The sequence below is a fragment of the Ochotona princeps genome, chromosome X, assembly GCF_030435755.1.
Source record: "Ochotona princeps isolate mOchPri1 chromosome X, mOchPri1.hap1, whole genome shotgun sequence".
Lineage (NCBI taxonomy): Eukaryota > Metazoa > Chordata > Mammalia > Lagomorpha > Ochotonidae > Ochotona > Ochotona princeps.
Genome location: NC_080865.1, coordinates 97,694,337 through 97,709,657, shown reverse-complemented (window position 1 = coordinate 97,709,657; position 15,321 = coordinate 97,694,337). Strand labels below are relative to the sequence as shown.

At 50.5% G+C, this 15,321-nt stretch overlaps 1 protein-coding gene and 1 long non-coding RNA gene across 2 annotated transcripts in view; one reads left to right on the top strand and one right to left on the bottom strand.

The window, feature by feature from the left end:
• Positions 1-1,428: 1,428 nt before the first annotated feature.
• LOC131478603 (uncharacterized) overlaps positions 1,429-15,321 on the bottom strand; it is a 102,772-nt gene continuing 88,879 nt past the window's right edge. Inside the window, exon 3 of the long non-coding RNA XR_009244573.1 lies at positions 1,429-1,707. This is a non-coding gene — a long non-coding RNA (uncharacterized LOC131478603). The remainder of the gene's footprint in view (positions 1,708-15,321) is intronic.
• SOX3 (SRY-box transcription factor 3) lies at positions 2,833-4,971 on the top strand. Its single transcript, XM_058658997.1, has one exon. The coding sequence runs from the start codon at positions 2,883-2,885 to the stop codon at positions 4,218-4,220; it is 1,338 nt and encodes a 445-aa protein (XP_058514980.1). The 5' UTR covers positions 2,833-2,882; the 3' UTR covers positions 4,221-4,971.

The following is a 15,321-nucleotide window of genomic DNA, read 5'->3' as shown; positions in this document are numbered from 1 at the left end:
TCCGTCTCCTGCCAGCCTCTGGCTGTACTCTGCTTTCCTCGCTACAAGCGTGGTGCACCAAGGAAAACAGTGCAGTTCAAGTCCTGCCAGCCCCACCGGAACCGAGGCCCCTCGGGCTGGGCACCTGCTGCGACACTTCTCCCTACCCTCAAAGAAGGTCGAACGGCTGAGCTGGTGGTGCCTGCTTCTGCACGGCAGGTGGACCCAAAAAACTGGCGTCGTGCCAGTTTTCCTTCCCCCACCCCACGCCCGCAAGAGTAACCTTGTCGATCTCTTGCAGGGGTAGCTTGAGCTCAGGAACTTTCCTCTTAAGTTTCAAGTTTCGATCGCAATTTGGCTGGCTCTTACTTGCCGCGGCGCAAACCATCTGAGAGCCACAAGCCACAGAGATCGGTTTAATAACGTCCATCGCGGGAAGCCGGGAGGGGGTGGAGGGAGGTAGCCAGTCCCAGGTACAAGATTTCTGGAAACCTGGCGGGAGGGTGTAATGTGCAAATGAGCTCACCTAAGCTGAAGACTAGGTGTGATCAAATGACAAACAGCTGGAGGCAGTGAGCAGGTTCCCCATAGGAAGTTCCGTGCGCAAAAGCGGGCCCAGCCGTGCAGCCCGTGCCTTGAGAAACATGCCGCCCAGGCGCTGTCACCACAACGGCTTACTTGGGTACGAAAATTTGGAAAGAATCCTGACATCTGTCAAGCTGCTGGGCGCCAGGCCGCGCGTCGGTTGGGTAGTTTCCTAAAACGCGCTTCTCTTAGCAACAGCCTTGGGGGCCCAGAAAAGCCACGAGGGCGTGTGCGGAAAGCGACGGAAGGGAAAGAGCTAGTGCTGCACGTGGGTTGCTGCCCAGAGGCTGCTTCAGAACAGGGCAGGTTTGTCTAAGAAAACTCCCGCGAGGTGGGGACTGCGGAATCATGCTGCTGTCTGAGGCACGCCTTCCCGCTCGCGTTAGCTCTGTGCTGTGCACACTGATGCACGTGCGCGTGCGCACGCACACACACGAACACACACACACACACACACATACACACACGCAACCCTTCCAGATTGGTTACCCTAAACCCCAAGCCGCTAACCCACCCAAGTGACTGGAATTCTAGGCTGAGGACAAGTCAGATTAAGCGGATCAGACACTCCAGGCTTCAGGACCCCATTCGGTTGGGGAAGTCGCCTAGGAGTCAGGATTCTGAAGCCAGCGGTGCCGGCGGATGACCTGCAAAGCTCTGTCCCATCTGCTCCACCCCCCAGGCCACGGAGGCGTGGTTTTCAATTGTAGTGCAGAGAAAGGGGAACCAGCTCGGAGCTCTAGCGTCCCGGGATTTTACGGTTTTGCATTAACGCTATATATTTTTTTAAAAGCTTTAAAAAAAAAAAGGTTCTTGTTTTCCATGTTTTCCATAGTTAAAATGTATGCCTTCCTTTCTGTTTTCCCACCTTCTACTGGCCTGGGGATGGGGCGAGAGTCCATGTGTCGCGAACACCTTGTACTGATTTGTGCCAGCATTGCTTGAATGGCTTTTCATTCCCACTCGCTGCCCAGGGCGGCGCGGGGACTTTCAAACGCTGTGTCACTTGCTTGATCTGGCTGCAGCGATTGTCGGGGTTCTCTCTCCCCGCAGCCAGGGTCCCCTCGCTGCTAGTGTTTGGCAGACAACCCGATGTGTCAGTGAATGTTCTACTCCCGTGTCCTGGGACTGCGATCAGGGAGGCTGTAAAACAAGAAAGGAGAAGCACGAAATCCGTTAGCAAAGCCAGCTCCCGGGGGAGGCGGCGGGGCTGCGCGCCGAGAGCCGCGCTCAGAGGTCCTGGCAGGTGTGCGCTGCCAGCGCAGGGGGCCCGGCCGTCCACCGGGCCAACAGCCTCGGCTCGGCTCTGGCCACCGCTCCCCCCTCCCCGAAACTTTTCTTTCATTCGGAGAGGCTCCGTGTTGCCATGAAAACGGATTTTCCAAGGGGCCCGACCCTCCCCCTCAGGGGCATCGGACTGGAAAAACCGAAATGGCCAGGGAGCAGACAAAAAGGGGCCGCTAAACAGGGGCCGGCAAAGAGAGTGGAGTCCGGCTCACCCACTAGGTCCCACACCAACTCCCACACCACCGCGTGAGAGCATGCAAACGCCTCCGCCAAGAGTCAGGCGGTCGGAGCGCGATTGCGCGCCCTCCAGCAAAGCCACAGCCAGCCACAGTGCCCGGGGCACTCAGCAGTTCCGAAGCGTTTTGCTCGCGTCTTGCCCCGGGCTCCCGCTCGCTCCCGCACGCACTGGCCTGGGGGGGGGGGTGCGGGGGAGGTCCAGGAAGCCAGCCACAGATTCCAAAGAGTTTCTCGGAGGAGCAGCCCGGGGCAAATCCTCCGTGGTAGCTAGCTAGGGATTCCCAGTGCCCCTAGCGCTAGCAGCAGAAGCGGCCGCGGACAACGGTGCACGCCACCGGAAGCTTTGCGGACTGACCGCAGGACACCGTGCCGATCCGCTTCGATAAGGTTGCAAAGTTTTTCCTCCACCCGGAGGACGCCCCTTCGTTCCCTCCCCCCATCTTGCTCGGGTGCCTCCTTCCCCCACCTCCATCCTCTCCTCGGGTTTCGGTCTTTGAAACTTTTTGAGACCCTAATTGATGGTTTCTAAGTGGTTCTTCGGGACCCCGGCCTCTTGAATAACTCCCATCACAGCACTCGCCCCAAGAGAGGCGTGGGGGTGAAGGTGAGGGCTCCCCGAACTTTTTTTTTTTCCAGCCGGGCCGAACGGGGGTAGGTGATGATTGGCCAGGACTCATCACAGCGAGCCTGTCAATCACGGGGCCTCTGGGTGGCGAGGGGGCGGACCGAGCCCCAATCCCGGGGGATCCGAGCAGGTATATAAGGGGCCCGGCCAGGGCTCGGCCAGACTGCGAATGCAACCAGCTCAAGATCACGCGGCAGGTGCGAGTAGCCCGAGGGTTCCTGCTGACTTGCCGCGGAGCACTTCGGCAATTCTGCCCTTCCCGCCCGACCCGCTGGCCCTGCGGCCCCCAAGCGCCCTTCCGACGGAGTCGCCGGGCCTTTTCACCGTGGCCGCTCCAGCCCCGGGAGCGCCTTCCCCTCCCGCCACACTGGCGCACCTTCTTCCCGCCCCAGCAATGTACAGCCTGCTGGAGACTGAGCTCAAGAGCCCAGTGGGGCCACCCACCCCGGCGGCGGGGACGGGCGGTCCTGCAGCCACGGGCGGCGCGGGCAAAAGTAGCGCGAACGCAGGCGGAGCTGCGAACGCGGGCGGCGGAGGCCACGGGGGTGCGAGCGGTGGTGGCGGTGGCAGCGACCAGGACCGCGTGAAGCGGCCCATGAACGCCTTCATGGTGTGGTCCCGCGGGCAGCGGCGCAAGATGGCCCTGGAGAACCCAAAGATGCACAACTCTGAGATCAGCAAACGTTTGGGCGCCGACTGGAAACTGCTGACCGACGCCGAGAAGAGACCATTCATCGACGAAGCCAAGCGACTGCGCGCCGTGCACATGAAGGAATACCCGGACTACAAGTACCGGCCGCGCCGCAAGACCAAGACGCTGCTCAAGAAGGATAAGTACTCGCTACCTGGCGGCCTGCTGCCCCCCGGAGCCGCGGCCGCAGCTGCTGCAGCGGCCGCCGCGGCCGCGGCCAACAGCCCGGTGGGCGTGGGCCAGCGCCTGGACACGTACACACACGTGAACGGCTGGGCCAACGGCGCTTACTCGCTGGTGCAGGAGCAGCTGGGCTACGCGCAGCCCCCGAGCATGAGCAGCCCGCCGCCGCCGCCCGCGCTGCCGCAGATGCACCGCTACGACATGGCCGGCCTGCAGTACAGCCCCATGATGCCCCCCGGAGCCCAGAGCTACATGAACGCCGCCGCCGCGGCCGCCGCCGCCTCGGGCTACGGGGGCATGGCGCCCTCCGCCGCGGCCGCCGCGGCCGCCGCCTACGGGCAACAGCCCGCCACCGCCGCGGCCGCCGCTGCCGCCGCCGCCGCCATGAGCCTGGGCCCCATGAGCTCGGTGGTGAAGTCGGAACCCAGCTCGCCGCCACCCGCCATCGCATCGCACTCACAGCGCGCGTGTCTCGGCGACCTGCGCGACATGATCAGCATGTACCTGCCACCGGGTGGGGACGCCGCCGACGCCGCCTCTCCGCTGCCCGGCGGCCGCCTGCACGGCGTGCACCAGCACTACCAGGGCGCCGGGACTGCCGTCAACGGAACGGTGCCGCTAACCCACATCTGAGCGCTGGCCTGTGTCCGTCGCCCCTTGCCCCCATCCCGCCCCGCACCCCCATGTTGGGACGCCTTGTTTAGCTTTGCTTGCCTGGGACTGTTGCCTTGTCCGGATGGTGGGGAGAACAGAAAGTTTTGCTGTAGCTGTCGGGTTTTGTACAGAAGCAAAAGAAGTCGGTAGCAACGGAAATGGGACTTTTCCCAGAGGTCGCTTGCCCCTCGCTGCTACCTCTCGTTCCCCCTTCGTAGGCTGGGAATCGCAGTGATGTTTGCAAAGAAAAAGCAGCCCCCTCTTCCCGGGTTCCTGAGTTCTGTTGCATTTGAAATTGTCTCCTTAGTTTGCAGTTAGCCGAGGAGTTGAGGGAATGGGAGAAGCTTACTTTTGAGTAAGGCTGGCGTGAGAACTGCGACGCTCCCGCCCCCAGTCGCGTTGCATCTCTTTTCCTCGTGGCTTTTTTGGGGGGGTGGGGGTGGGGGGGTGCTGACCGCGCCCAAGGGCGCGTCAGCTAAAACCAATGTTAATTTATAGTCAGGTGCGCGTGTGTCTCCCGCCTCGCCGCCCCTGGCCGCGGGACAGCTTCTGTCCGGTTCGCCTTTAGCCTGTTTCAGTTGGTGATTTCTGCCGTGATCTGTTTGATATTTTGTCGCGCTAATGTGTTCGGATTTCGTTTGGGTAGTGGGGAAGGGGCTATTTTGTTTCAGGTTTTTTCAAGGTTTTACTCGTAATTGCTAAATAAGAGATCAATAAATTTTATAACCAATATGGTGGAGTCCTGATAATTTTGCGGGCATGGAACTTCCCCTGCGGGCTAGGGAGGGAGCCAACATGAGGGTTTATAATCGAGGTCCCGTGCTGGACGGCGGGGTGGGACCCGGAGGGTGGCGGGCAAAATCTGAACAGGCTTTTATTTCTTTAGTTTTGTTTTTACTGGTTCATTCAGTAATATCCATTAGCTCCCGACATCCGCAGCTGCAAGCCCGAGGGGAAAGCGGTTTGTTTTCCCGGGAGCGTTTCTTGGAGGCGCGAGCCTTGGGGCAGCACACTTGTTGATTGCGGTGAGTGCGGGCTGAAGGAGTGCTTGCCGCGACGGCCTCGCCTTGCGGGGAGGGGACGCCAACGGCCGTGAAAAGCGACCCGGAAAGGAACATTTTTACCTTTGTGCACTGGGGCGGGACGACACTTGAGCCGGGCTGAAATATTTACAAAACGAAACCCTTCGGAAATGTCCATGATTCTAAGACTAAATGGTTCCAGGAAATCTGGAGTAGAAAACAAGTAATATTTCACTTGTGGTAGGTGACCCCGAGGAGTCGGCGTGAAACTTCAACAGGTTAGGGATTTTAAAAGTACGATTTATTGAGAAGCCCTCTCAAACTCACTAGGAGCCTTTTTGTTGCTAACTTGCCTACAGGGTACACTTACTAGTTTCCTTGCAGAGGCTCGGCATTCTGAGCCTTGAGCGCACTTTCTGCTCTTTTGTGTTTGCCACGCTCGTCCCGTCTCTGACCCTAGTTAGGCCTTTGGAGTGTGCCACCCAAAGGGCCTTTAGTTTCGGGCCGAACGAAGGTTTCTGTGTATGTTTGTGGCCTAGGAAGAAAACAAATAGAACCAGTGCTTTTTTACCCCTTCTTCAGCTGTTTGAGGTGATTTCCTTAATCCCTTTAATCCTGTTACCTCGCTATCCCAGAATAACTAAACTCGGCCTTTCCAATAAGCTTGGCCTGGCGCACTGTTTTCATCCTCATCCACTCTTGACCATAGGCTTCTTTGCATGAGGTCCGCTAGGACTCTAGGCGACAGAATCTCCCCTAAATTAGTCCAAATTCCACATTTCCAGCCGACTTACTTTGTGCGGGCCAGCTATTCACCTGCAGGCCCTGCCTGGGGTGGGGGCGAGGGAGAGGGTTTACAGAAGCTTCGGGGGTCAAGCCACTTTTCACACATCACTGCAGATCCTGGAGACTAAACCCACTCTATGAAAGGTCGGCTCTCCTCCTCTCCCCCTCCCCCTGCCACCTGGAGAGGCAGAGCCATCTCTTCCACAAGACGTTGGCACTGCCACCTGCACTCCATCACTCTGCCCCACCCCCACCATGCATGCATTACCCTCTGGGCCTGCTGTGTTTGGGCTCTGGCAGACTCGGCCTCCATACCACTTCCTCCTCTCCGGGTCTCAGGGCCGCAGCCCTCAGGCCCCTGCTGGCAGCTCACCGCTGGAGCACCAGCAAGTGTGACTGTGGCTAGTCCACCAGCTGCCTGGGCCGTGGGCCTCCTCCCGCTGCTGCTGCAAAGTCTCAGCAGCCGGAGCAAACTTGTCCTGTACTCCCTTCCTTACTTGCACCTTTCAGTCTTAGGCCTTCAGTAAAATAACCTGTCCTTGGGTTACTCTGACTTCCCAATTGCTGGCAATAGGGGACTCAAGCTTGGTATTGAAATGATTCCAGGAAAGAGGGTCAAACAAGCAATTTGCGCCCCCCTAGGGGGGCGGTGCCAACCAGGGAATAAACCCTGACACTGCTTCTTTCGCTGAGAGCATTGTGCTGTCCCCTCAGAAGCATCAGGGTCACCCTTTCAGGGTCTCCCATGTTGCTCCGGCCCTCTCTGAATAGCCACGGCTTTGTGCTACGGTTCAGCTTCCAGGCGTCCTAGCAGATTTCCTCAAGCAGCAGCACATTTGGAGAATTTAAATGCGGATGCCAAAGATATACGGATGAAAAAGACATCGACATAGGTTTAAATAAACTTCTGCAATTAGAACTAAGCTGAACTCCACTGGTCCCAGTTTTTCAAAGAGCCCTCTCTCCCTGTCCTTAACTGACAACAGCAGAACTCTGCTGCAGGACTCCCACCTCCTCCCTCCCCTTGCCTGTTTCACTCATGAGGAAACTGGCTCCCAAAAGGGAAATGGTGCTGTTCAGGCTGCCCTAGCCAAATTAGACAGTCAGGCCTGGACGGGAGGCTTCCTCTGCCAACTTCGCCACAAACCCGAGGGAGAAATGAGTTCTCACAGCCCTAGGTGCCCTCCCAAGCGCGCAGTGCAGCGGGCGATTTTTGCAGCTTGGGCAGCCATCACCAAGGGGCGGGGGGGGAGGGCGGGTAGGAGAGCACACGGTCCCTGCAGAGGGCTAAAGTCTAAGCCACCCTTTAGCCTCTGGGACAGGAGCTCAGTTACGTTTTTGTAAGAACTTGCCTTGAAGATTTGCTTTCCTGTGCGATACAACTTCTTTCACTAATCGTCCTTGAGGAAACTCACTGGGTGAGTGGGGGAGCTGAGCACAGGCCCGGGAAGACTTACAAGCAGCTTTGTGCATCACAGACTTCCCCCCCCCCCCATGCTGAAAAATTACAAACAACTGGGTGTGCAGCAAATGGGGGAAAGTTAAGTTTAAGAAATGTAGACTACTTTTCAGATATTGCAATCGCTTTTGAAGAGATGCTAACAAGGAAAAGTATAAGACACAAAATGGAAAAAAAAACCAAGATGCACAGAACTACATGCTTCCGTATGTATGACCTTGACTATTTGAAAACAAGCATATATGATTGGAGAAAATGCAAAAATAAAGGGCGGTGTTAGGAAAACTGGTTCGTCTTCCTCTTTGTACTGTGTAATTTTCTCTAATAGGATCATATTCTGGTTATCACCAGAACAGGCAGCTTTAAAATGCATTATTTCCCTGTTACGAATACAGAGATGTGTCTCCCGGCACAAGCGGAAAGTTGAAGCCTTTGCATCAGCTGTTTGGGGGCTGAGCAGGGGGTGGGCAACCCCAGGAGCAGGAATCCCCCAGCTTTGCCCAGGATTTGGGGCTGCAGTTAACACCAGCACTCCTCGCACTGCAGAGCAAGCCCCTGCCAAGTCCCCCCTCCTGGGCAAGCAGGAGCCGATTAGTTAGCAGCTTCGTCATTCTTCAGACACACTCACCGGAGAAAAGGACCTCCTTGGGGGCCCAGCTGAAGAGCCGGGACTGTGGGGAAGAAGGGGTAAGTGGAGGAACCAGAAGCCACACCGAAATTCAGGGCCCCAGCAACCTTCCCTGCCTTCTTGAGGAAAGCAGCGGAGAGGAAGCCCAGGGCTGGCTCCCAGGCTGGCCGGAGGGGCTGGGCAGGCGCCTGAGGGCTGACTTGAACCCGTTGCCACATCCTCATCCACTCCACTGTCATTTCATGGCCTCTTCCTTGCTCTCTGTGCTTCTCTGTCCCTACCAATTTATTGTCCCTAGAATAGTCATCCAAAGCTTTTTTCTGTTTACGCTTATTATTATTTTTTATTGAAAGACAGATTTACAGAAAAAAGGAGAGAAAGATCTTCTGTCCACTGGTTCACTCCTCAAGTAGCCGAAACAGCAGGAGCTGAGCCAATCCTAAGCCAGGATCCAGGAACTTCTTCCAGGTCTCCCACGCGGGTACAGGGTCCCAAGGCTTTGGGCCATCCTCTTTTCCCAGGCCACAAGCAGGGAGCTGGATAGGAAGTGGAGCAGCCGGGACACGAACTGGTGCTCATATGGGATCTCAGTGGATGCAAGGCAAGGATTTAGCTACTAGGCTATCACAAAGGGCCCTCATCCCAATTTTTAACCGTAAATCCAGTCGTGCCATTTCTCTTCTTTATATATATATATATATATATATATATATATATATATATATATATATAAAATTTATTTTGAATTTTCAAATTATGTGGTAAAATTTTGTATAGACTGGGATTTCTCCCCTAACTCCCACCCCGGACAGATTTTCCCCATTTTGCTACAGTGGTGTAGTTCTTCATAAGGAATCATAATTCCATTAGTCTCTTATTTAAGTGTACCCCAACATTGTTGGTACAAAGAATGTCAGACAGTCCTGCATCCCATTGTCTACACATGTCCAACAGTTTCATTGGGAGTCCATCTTTCGTCTGGAAACAGGGATGCCTGCTGCATTATACCCCCACATTTGTATATGATAGACCCCAGTACTCTATCACTGTACATTTCCATAATTGAGAGCCATGAAACAAGGTCAACAACTGGTATGAGTTAGAACAATAGAACAACAGCCACAACAACAACAACAATAACCACACAACAAGAACAATTTATAGCGCCATGAAAAAATATGCCACGGAGTAACCAATACGTGGGTGACAAAAAGGATATACAAAAGTCTCTTGAGAAAAATGATGCCACTGTGTAATCCATGAGCCAGCAATGAATTTTGTAATCCTATATTTGCAGCAGCACAATACACAATACCAAAGATATGGGAACAATCCAGATGTGCGTCCAAAGAAGAGTGGTTAAAGAAACTGTGTTACATCTACCCCATGGAATATCATTCAGCTATTAAGAAGATTGAAATTATACTATTTACAACTAGGTGGTCCCAACTAAAGACCATTATGCTCAGTGAAATAAGTCAATTACAAAAGAACAAATCCCATATATTCTCTCTTATATAAGGAAACCAGCATGGAAAGTGTAACTTCAATAATCTGATCCAGGGGCCCGGCGGCATGGCCTAGCAGCTAAAAGTCCTCTCCTTGAACGCCCCAGGATCCCATATGGGCGCCGGTTCTAATCCCGGCAGCTCCACTTCCCATCCAGCTCCCTGCTTGTGGCCTGGGAAAGCAGTTGAGGACGGCCCAAAGATTTGGGAACCTGCACCCGTGTGCGAGACCTGGAAGAGGTTCCAGGTTCCCGGCTTCGGATCAGCGCGCACCGGCCTGTTGCGGCTCACTTGGGGAGTGTAACATCGGATGGAAGATCTTCCTCTCTGTCTCTCCTCCTCTCTGTATATCCAGCTTTCCAATAATAATAAATCTTTAAAAAAAAAAATCTGATCCATACTTTTTTTTGGCTGTATCCCATGTGTTTTGATGTTTGTTATTTCAGTTTTATTTATTCTAAATATTTTCTTTTCTCTTGTCAAATTCATTTCTCTTCTTATATAACATTCTGGTGGCTTCCTAATTAAATTACCCCAACCTACCAGAGCCCCACGGCCTCATCTAGCTCCTGACCACCCCTCTGGGCTGGATTCCTTTAACCTCTACCATTCCCTCCCTAGAGCCCAGCCAGCATTCCTTTGACAAACATCTGTTGATTAAATTAAGCATAGTTACTGTAGTTTCAGAGCTAAACAACTCTGGAAGCCCAGGGATTTTAAGTGAAAATTGTTATGTACAGTACACACTTTATTTTGAATCTTCAGGATTTCCCCTAAGTCATGCACAACTTTCCTAACAGTTAGTAAAACCTTCTAGAAAAAAAAAAAGACACGGCTTCTTTGTATCTCCAGGCTTTTAAACTAGACTGTTCCTTCCCAACTCTTAGACACCCCAATGCCCTCCTGGACATCTCAGTTCAAGCATCACTCCTCTGGGGGCCTCCTCCATAAAAGGGCACTCCTGCTCACAAACTTCCATAGCTTGGAGACGCTTCAAGTGCCCGTGCCAGCAGATACTTTCAATTTTTGTGTAACTCTGCTTAGTGTCTGTCTCCTAGTGTGTAAATACCTCGAGACTGTATTAGTTTGTTTGCAGATACCTAGTACAATGCCCCTCTCAGAGCGGGGTCTCAAGATTATTAAGAAGTTTTTACTCCGTTTTTAAGGAATTGGTATCCTAGGGGCCTGAAGTCAATGGGGACAGTGCCAGTGCTTAAAAATAAAGACTGGGATTACAACTTGAGCGCCGTCCCTTATCAGCTGAGAGCTCTTGGGGACACTGCCATGCTCATTGCTTGCTCAGATGTCAAGAGGGAATAGCAAGATCTCCGGTTTGATGTGAGGATTCAGTGAAACTATGCGTCCTGGGCTGAGCCCAGCACCTGGCTCACAGTTATGGTCGCAGTATGTGTCAGCTGGTACCGCCACCATTGTCAGTGGCATCGGCTGACCTTCTAGGGAGCTGCTAGTTCCCACAAGTCAGATTTGGAACTTCCTACCATCATAAGAGATGCTGTCTGTTACAGAAGCCAGTTCCTGATACAAAAAGAAGGCAAAGTAAGACGTCACCACTAAAAATGAACAAGCCACGCATAGCAAAAATGTAAACACGAAAGAAGAAACATTAAACTTTTTACAATATTTACAACATTTTTGCTAAGGACATTATCGACAATGTGAAAACACAACCTGTGCGGAAGGGTTTCTATTTAGACTCTATAAAGACTTCTAAAGCGTGCTAAAAAGACAAGCAAGTCAGCTGAAATGTGCAAAGGTCTTCAACAGGCTCTTTCCCGGAGACAGTACACGGGTAACAAGTACTCGAAGGGCTAGTCACTATGATTAGTCATCGGAGAGCAGGAAACCCAAAGCACAAGCAGACAGTCCCTCCCCAAGCCAGCCTGACTAGGACAGTCTGTAAGTAAACAATAACAAGTATCGCTAAACAAAACAACAGCCAAGTGTTGCTGAAGATGTGGAGAAACCCTATACGGTGCTGATGACAACATATATAATAGTCTGAAAAAGTCTTGGCAGTTTCTCCAATGGTTAAATGTTGACTTATCCTGTGACCCAGCAATTCCACTTCTAGGAATAACCAAAGAAAATGAGAACAGGTGTGTGGACATGGAATAAAAGGTTACCAGACAATGGGCACCAAAATACAATTATGTAGAAGGAGTAAGCGCTTGTGCTCTACAGCACAGAGGGTAGACCAGAGTTCACAACCGCACATTATATGTTTCGGAGACTAAAAGAAAGGAGCTTGAGGGCTCCAAACATAAAGGAAATGACAGAAGAGGAAAATATTAGTTACCATGATTTGGTCAACACTAATTACCATTATTTGTTCAATATAACTGTTTTGAAATAGCACACAGCAGCACACTGTGTGCCAGGTGCTGTGGCATAGTAGACTGGGCCTCCGCCTGGGGCACTGGCATTCCATATGGGCATGGGTTTGAGCCCTAGCTGCTCACTTCCAATCTAGCTTTCTGCTAATGTGCTAGGGGGAATATGACTTAAGTGTTGAAGCCTCCACTCATGTGAGGGATCTGGATGAAGCTCCTAGCTTTGGATCAGCTCAGCTCTGGCACTGTGGCCATTTGGGAAGTGAACCAGAGATTGGAAGATCTCTCTGTTTCTCCTTCTCTCTCTATAACTCTGCCTTTCAAATAAGAATAAACAAACCTTTAAAAAAGAGAAATAGCACATTCATTGTACTCCATGGATATGTACAATTATTGCATCATTAATCAAAACCAAGCATACAACCCCTGTGGGATGGAAAAAGTAAAATACAATAAAACAAACAAAATTAGGGCATACACCTACACAAAAATTTGTACACTAATGCTCTAGCAGCATTAGACATTAGCCAAACATTGGAAATAACTTAAATGTCTATTAATGTATGAGTGAATAAATGTGAAAAATTAGTGTATATAATACAATGGAATATTATTCTGAAATAAAATTAACCAAATACTAGTATGTATCAGTGTGAGCCTACTCAGATTTATTTCCTTGCACTGTCAGTTGAGAGGACCTTGAACTGAAGACATTCCAGGAGTAACAGGCATGCCTTTTGCCCACATCTTAGTTTCTAACATCATTCTTCAATTAAAGGAGTAAGGGCTTTTGGGGAAAATGGCTGATTCTGGGACTGGGGCCAGAGATACACAGAATCATCCTAAAATATCTTATAGAGCCAGAATGTAAGAAAAGGTGAAAGAGAAAGGACAGCCAAACCACAGAAAAACGTGGGGACTAACTAAAATAACTCCCAAGGACCAGACATAGAATAATTTAAGTAATAAAAGGAATACAGTAGAATTAGTTTATTAGCCAAGCTATGAAATAAATATCCATAGATCCATACTTAGACAAATAAACAGTTAGAGGAAAGGGAAAGAGAACTCTCCTGTGAGGAAGCATTTTGTTAAAGATTTATTTTATTTTTTTGGAAAGTCAGATATACAGAGAGGAGGAGAGACAGAGAAGAAGATCCTCTGTCCACTGATTCACCCCCAAAATGCTTGCAATGGCCGGAGCTGAGCCAATCCGAAGCCAGGAGCCTGGAGCCTCTTCTGTGTCTCCCACGTGGGTGCAGAGTCCCAGGGCTTTGGGCCGTCCTTGACTGCTTTCCCAGGCCACAAGCAGGGAGCTGGATAGGAAGCAGGCAGCCAGGATTAGAACCAGTGACCATGTGGGATCCTGGTGCTTTCAAGGCAAGGACTTTAGCTGCTAGGCCATGCCGCCGGGTCTAGCGAGGCAGCGTTCTAAACCATTTGTAGAGACCCTGGTGGCCTCAAAGAGGTAGAGTGTACCTCCCCACCCCTCAAGTGTGGGCTATTTAAGTGTGACTAGAATATGGCAATGGGGGGGAAAATTTTGGAAACACTATCTCAGCCAGTGGTTCAAGGTCAACATTAACACTGATGTCATGCTGATGGTATGTACCCTTGACTGATTTAACTGGAAAGACCCCCCTTTCTGGTCATCTTTCCCAAAGCACATAGTTCAAATCTAATCATGAGGTAAAACATTAGACAAAGTCAAATACAGGAATATTTTAACAACAAACACCTAAACATCAGGTTTTCAAAACTGTCAGGATCATCAAAAACAAGACTGAAAACTGTCACAGGCAAGAGCAACCTAAGGGGATATAACCATCAAATTTAATATAAAGATTATGCACCTTGATGGGAATATTAGAACAGAAAAGGGACTTTAGGGAAAAACCGAGAACAACTAGTACTATTTAGTAACTATATATCAATATTTCCTTATTAATTATAATACATATCTCATCCTAATGTAAGATGTTAATTATAAGAGGAATTGGTAATGGTAGCACATCAGCATTCCCCATACAATTATCCCAATTTTTCTGCAAGTCCAAAACCGCTCTATAAAGTACAGCTTATTTTGGAAAAAAGAAATGAAGTACTGATATATGTTACAACATAGATGAACTTGGAAACATGATGCTAAGGAGAGAGGCCAGTCAGAAGACTATATACCCAATGATTCCATTTATAAGAATGGCCAAAATAGGCGCATTCTGCACATTCAATGATGAAAATACTGAAAATTTGAGGGCCCGGTATAATAGTCTAGTGGCTAAATCCTTGCCTTGCAGCCATCAAAATCCATAATGGACCCTTGTTCCTATTCCAGCTGCCCCACTTCCCATCCAGGTCCCTGCTTGTGACCTGGGAAAGCAGTCAAGGATGGCCCAAAGCCTTGGGACCCTGCACCTGTGTGGGAGACCCAGAAGAAGGTCCTGGCTCCTGGCTTCGGATTGGCTCAGCTCCTGCTGTTGTGGTCACTTGGGGAGTGAATCAGCAGGCAGAAGATCTTTCTTTCTGTTGCTCATTCTCTCTGTATATCTGCCTTTCAAACAAAAAAAATAACAAAATAAATCTTTAAAAGAAGAAAAAAACTTGGTTGTGATGATGGTTACACAGCTGAATTTGCTAAAAAGCATTGGAGTGCTTTAGCTGGATGAATTATATAATATTGAACTGTGTATCTCAATATATATAAAAAAAGGTTATACTTGGTCACTGGTGGCTGGTGGTAGGAGAGGAACTTAGGAGGGATCAGTTCATTGCTAAGGCTCCTGCACTCAATCGTGGCGAGCACAAACCCAACCATATTCAGCTAACCTAGGCTACTGTAGCAGAAAAGGTCTCCATAAATTTTCCAGATCAGCACTTTTCTTTTACATGCAGGGAAACTGAGGCCCTGGGGGACACAGACATATGAATGTCATACAGATTATACTGCTACAGTCAATAAGCCAGAACTGGGACATCGTGATTTTGATACTTATGCTTACCTCGCATTTAGTAAGGCCTACTATGTTTCTTTCTCCCTTCACCATAAGCATTGTCTCAATTTGAGGATAAACGGAAAAAGGAAACCCATTCCCCTCCAAAAAAAAATAAATAAATAAAACAAGCTTTTAATTTATTAAGAATCTTGCATTAAATCTCCAGTTGGGTTCTTGTTGCAAATCTGCCTAAAGCTCACTTAAAACGTATTTTTTAGGGATAGGCATTTAACACAGTGGGTAAGACGCTGCTTCGGACACCTGTATCTCATATGTGATATAAGTACCCGGATTCAGGTCCCAGTTCCACGTCTGATTCCACCTTCCTGTTCA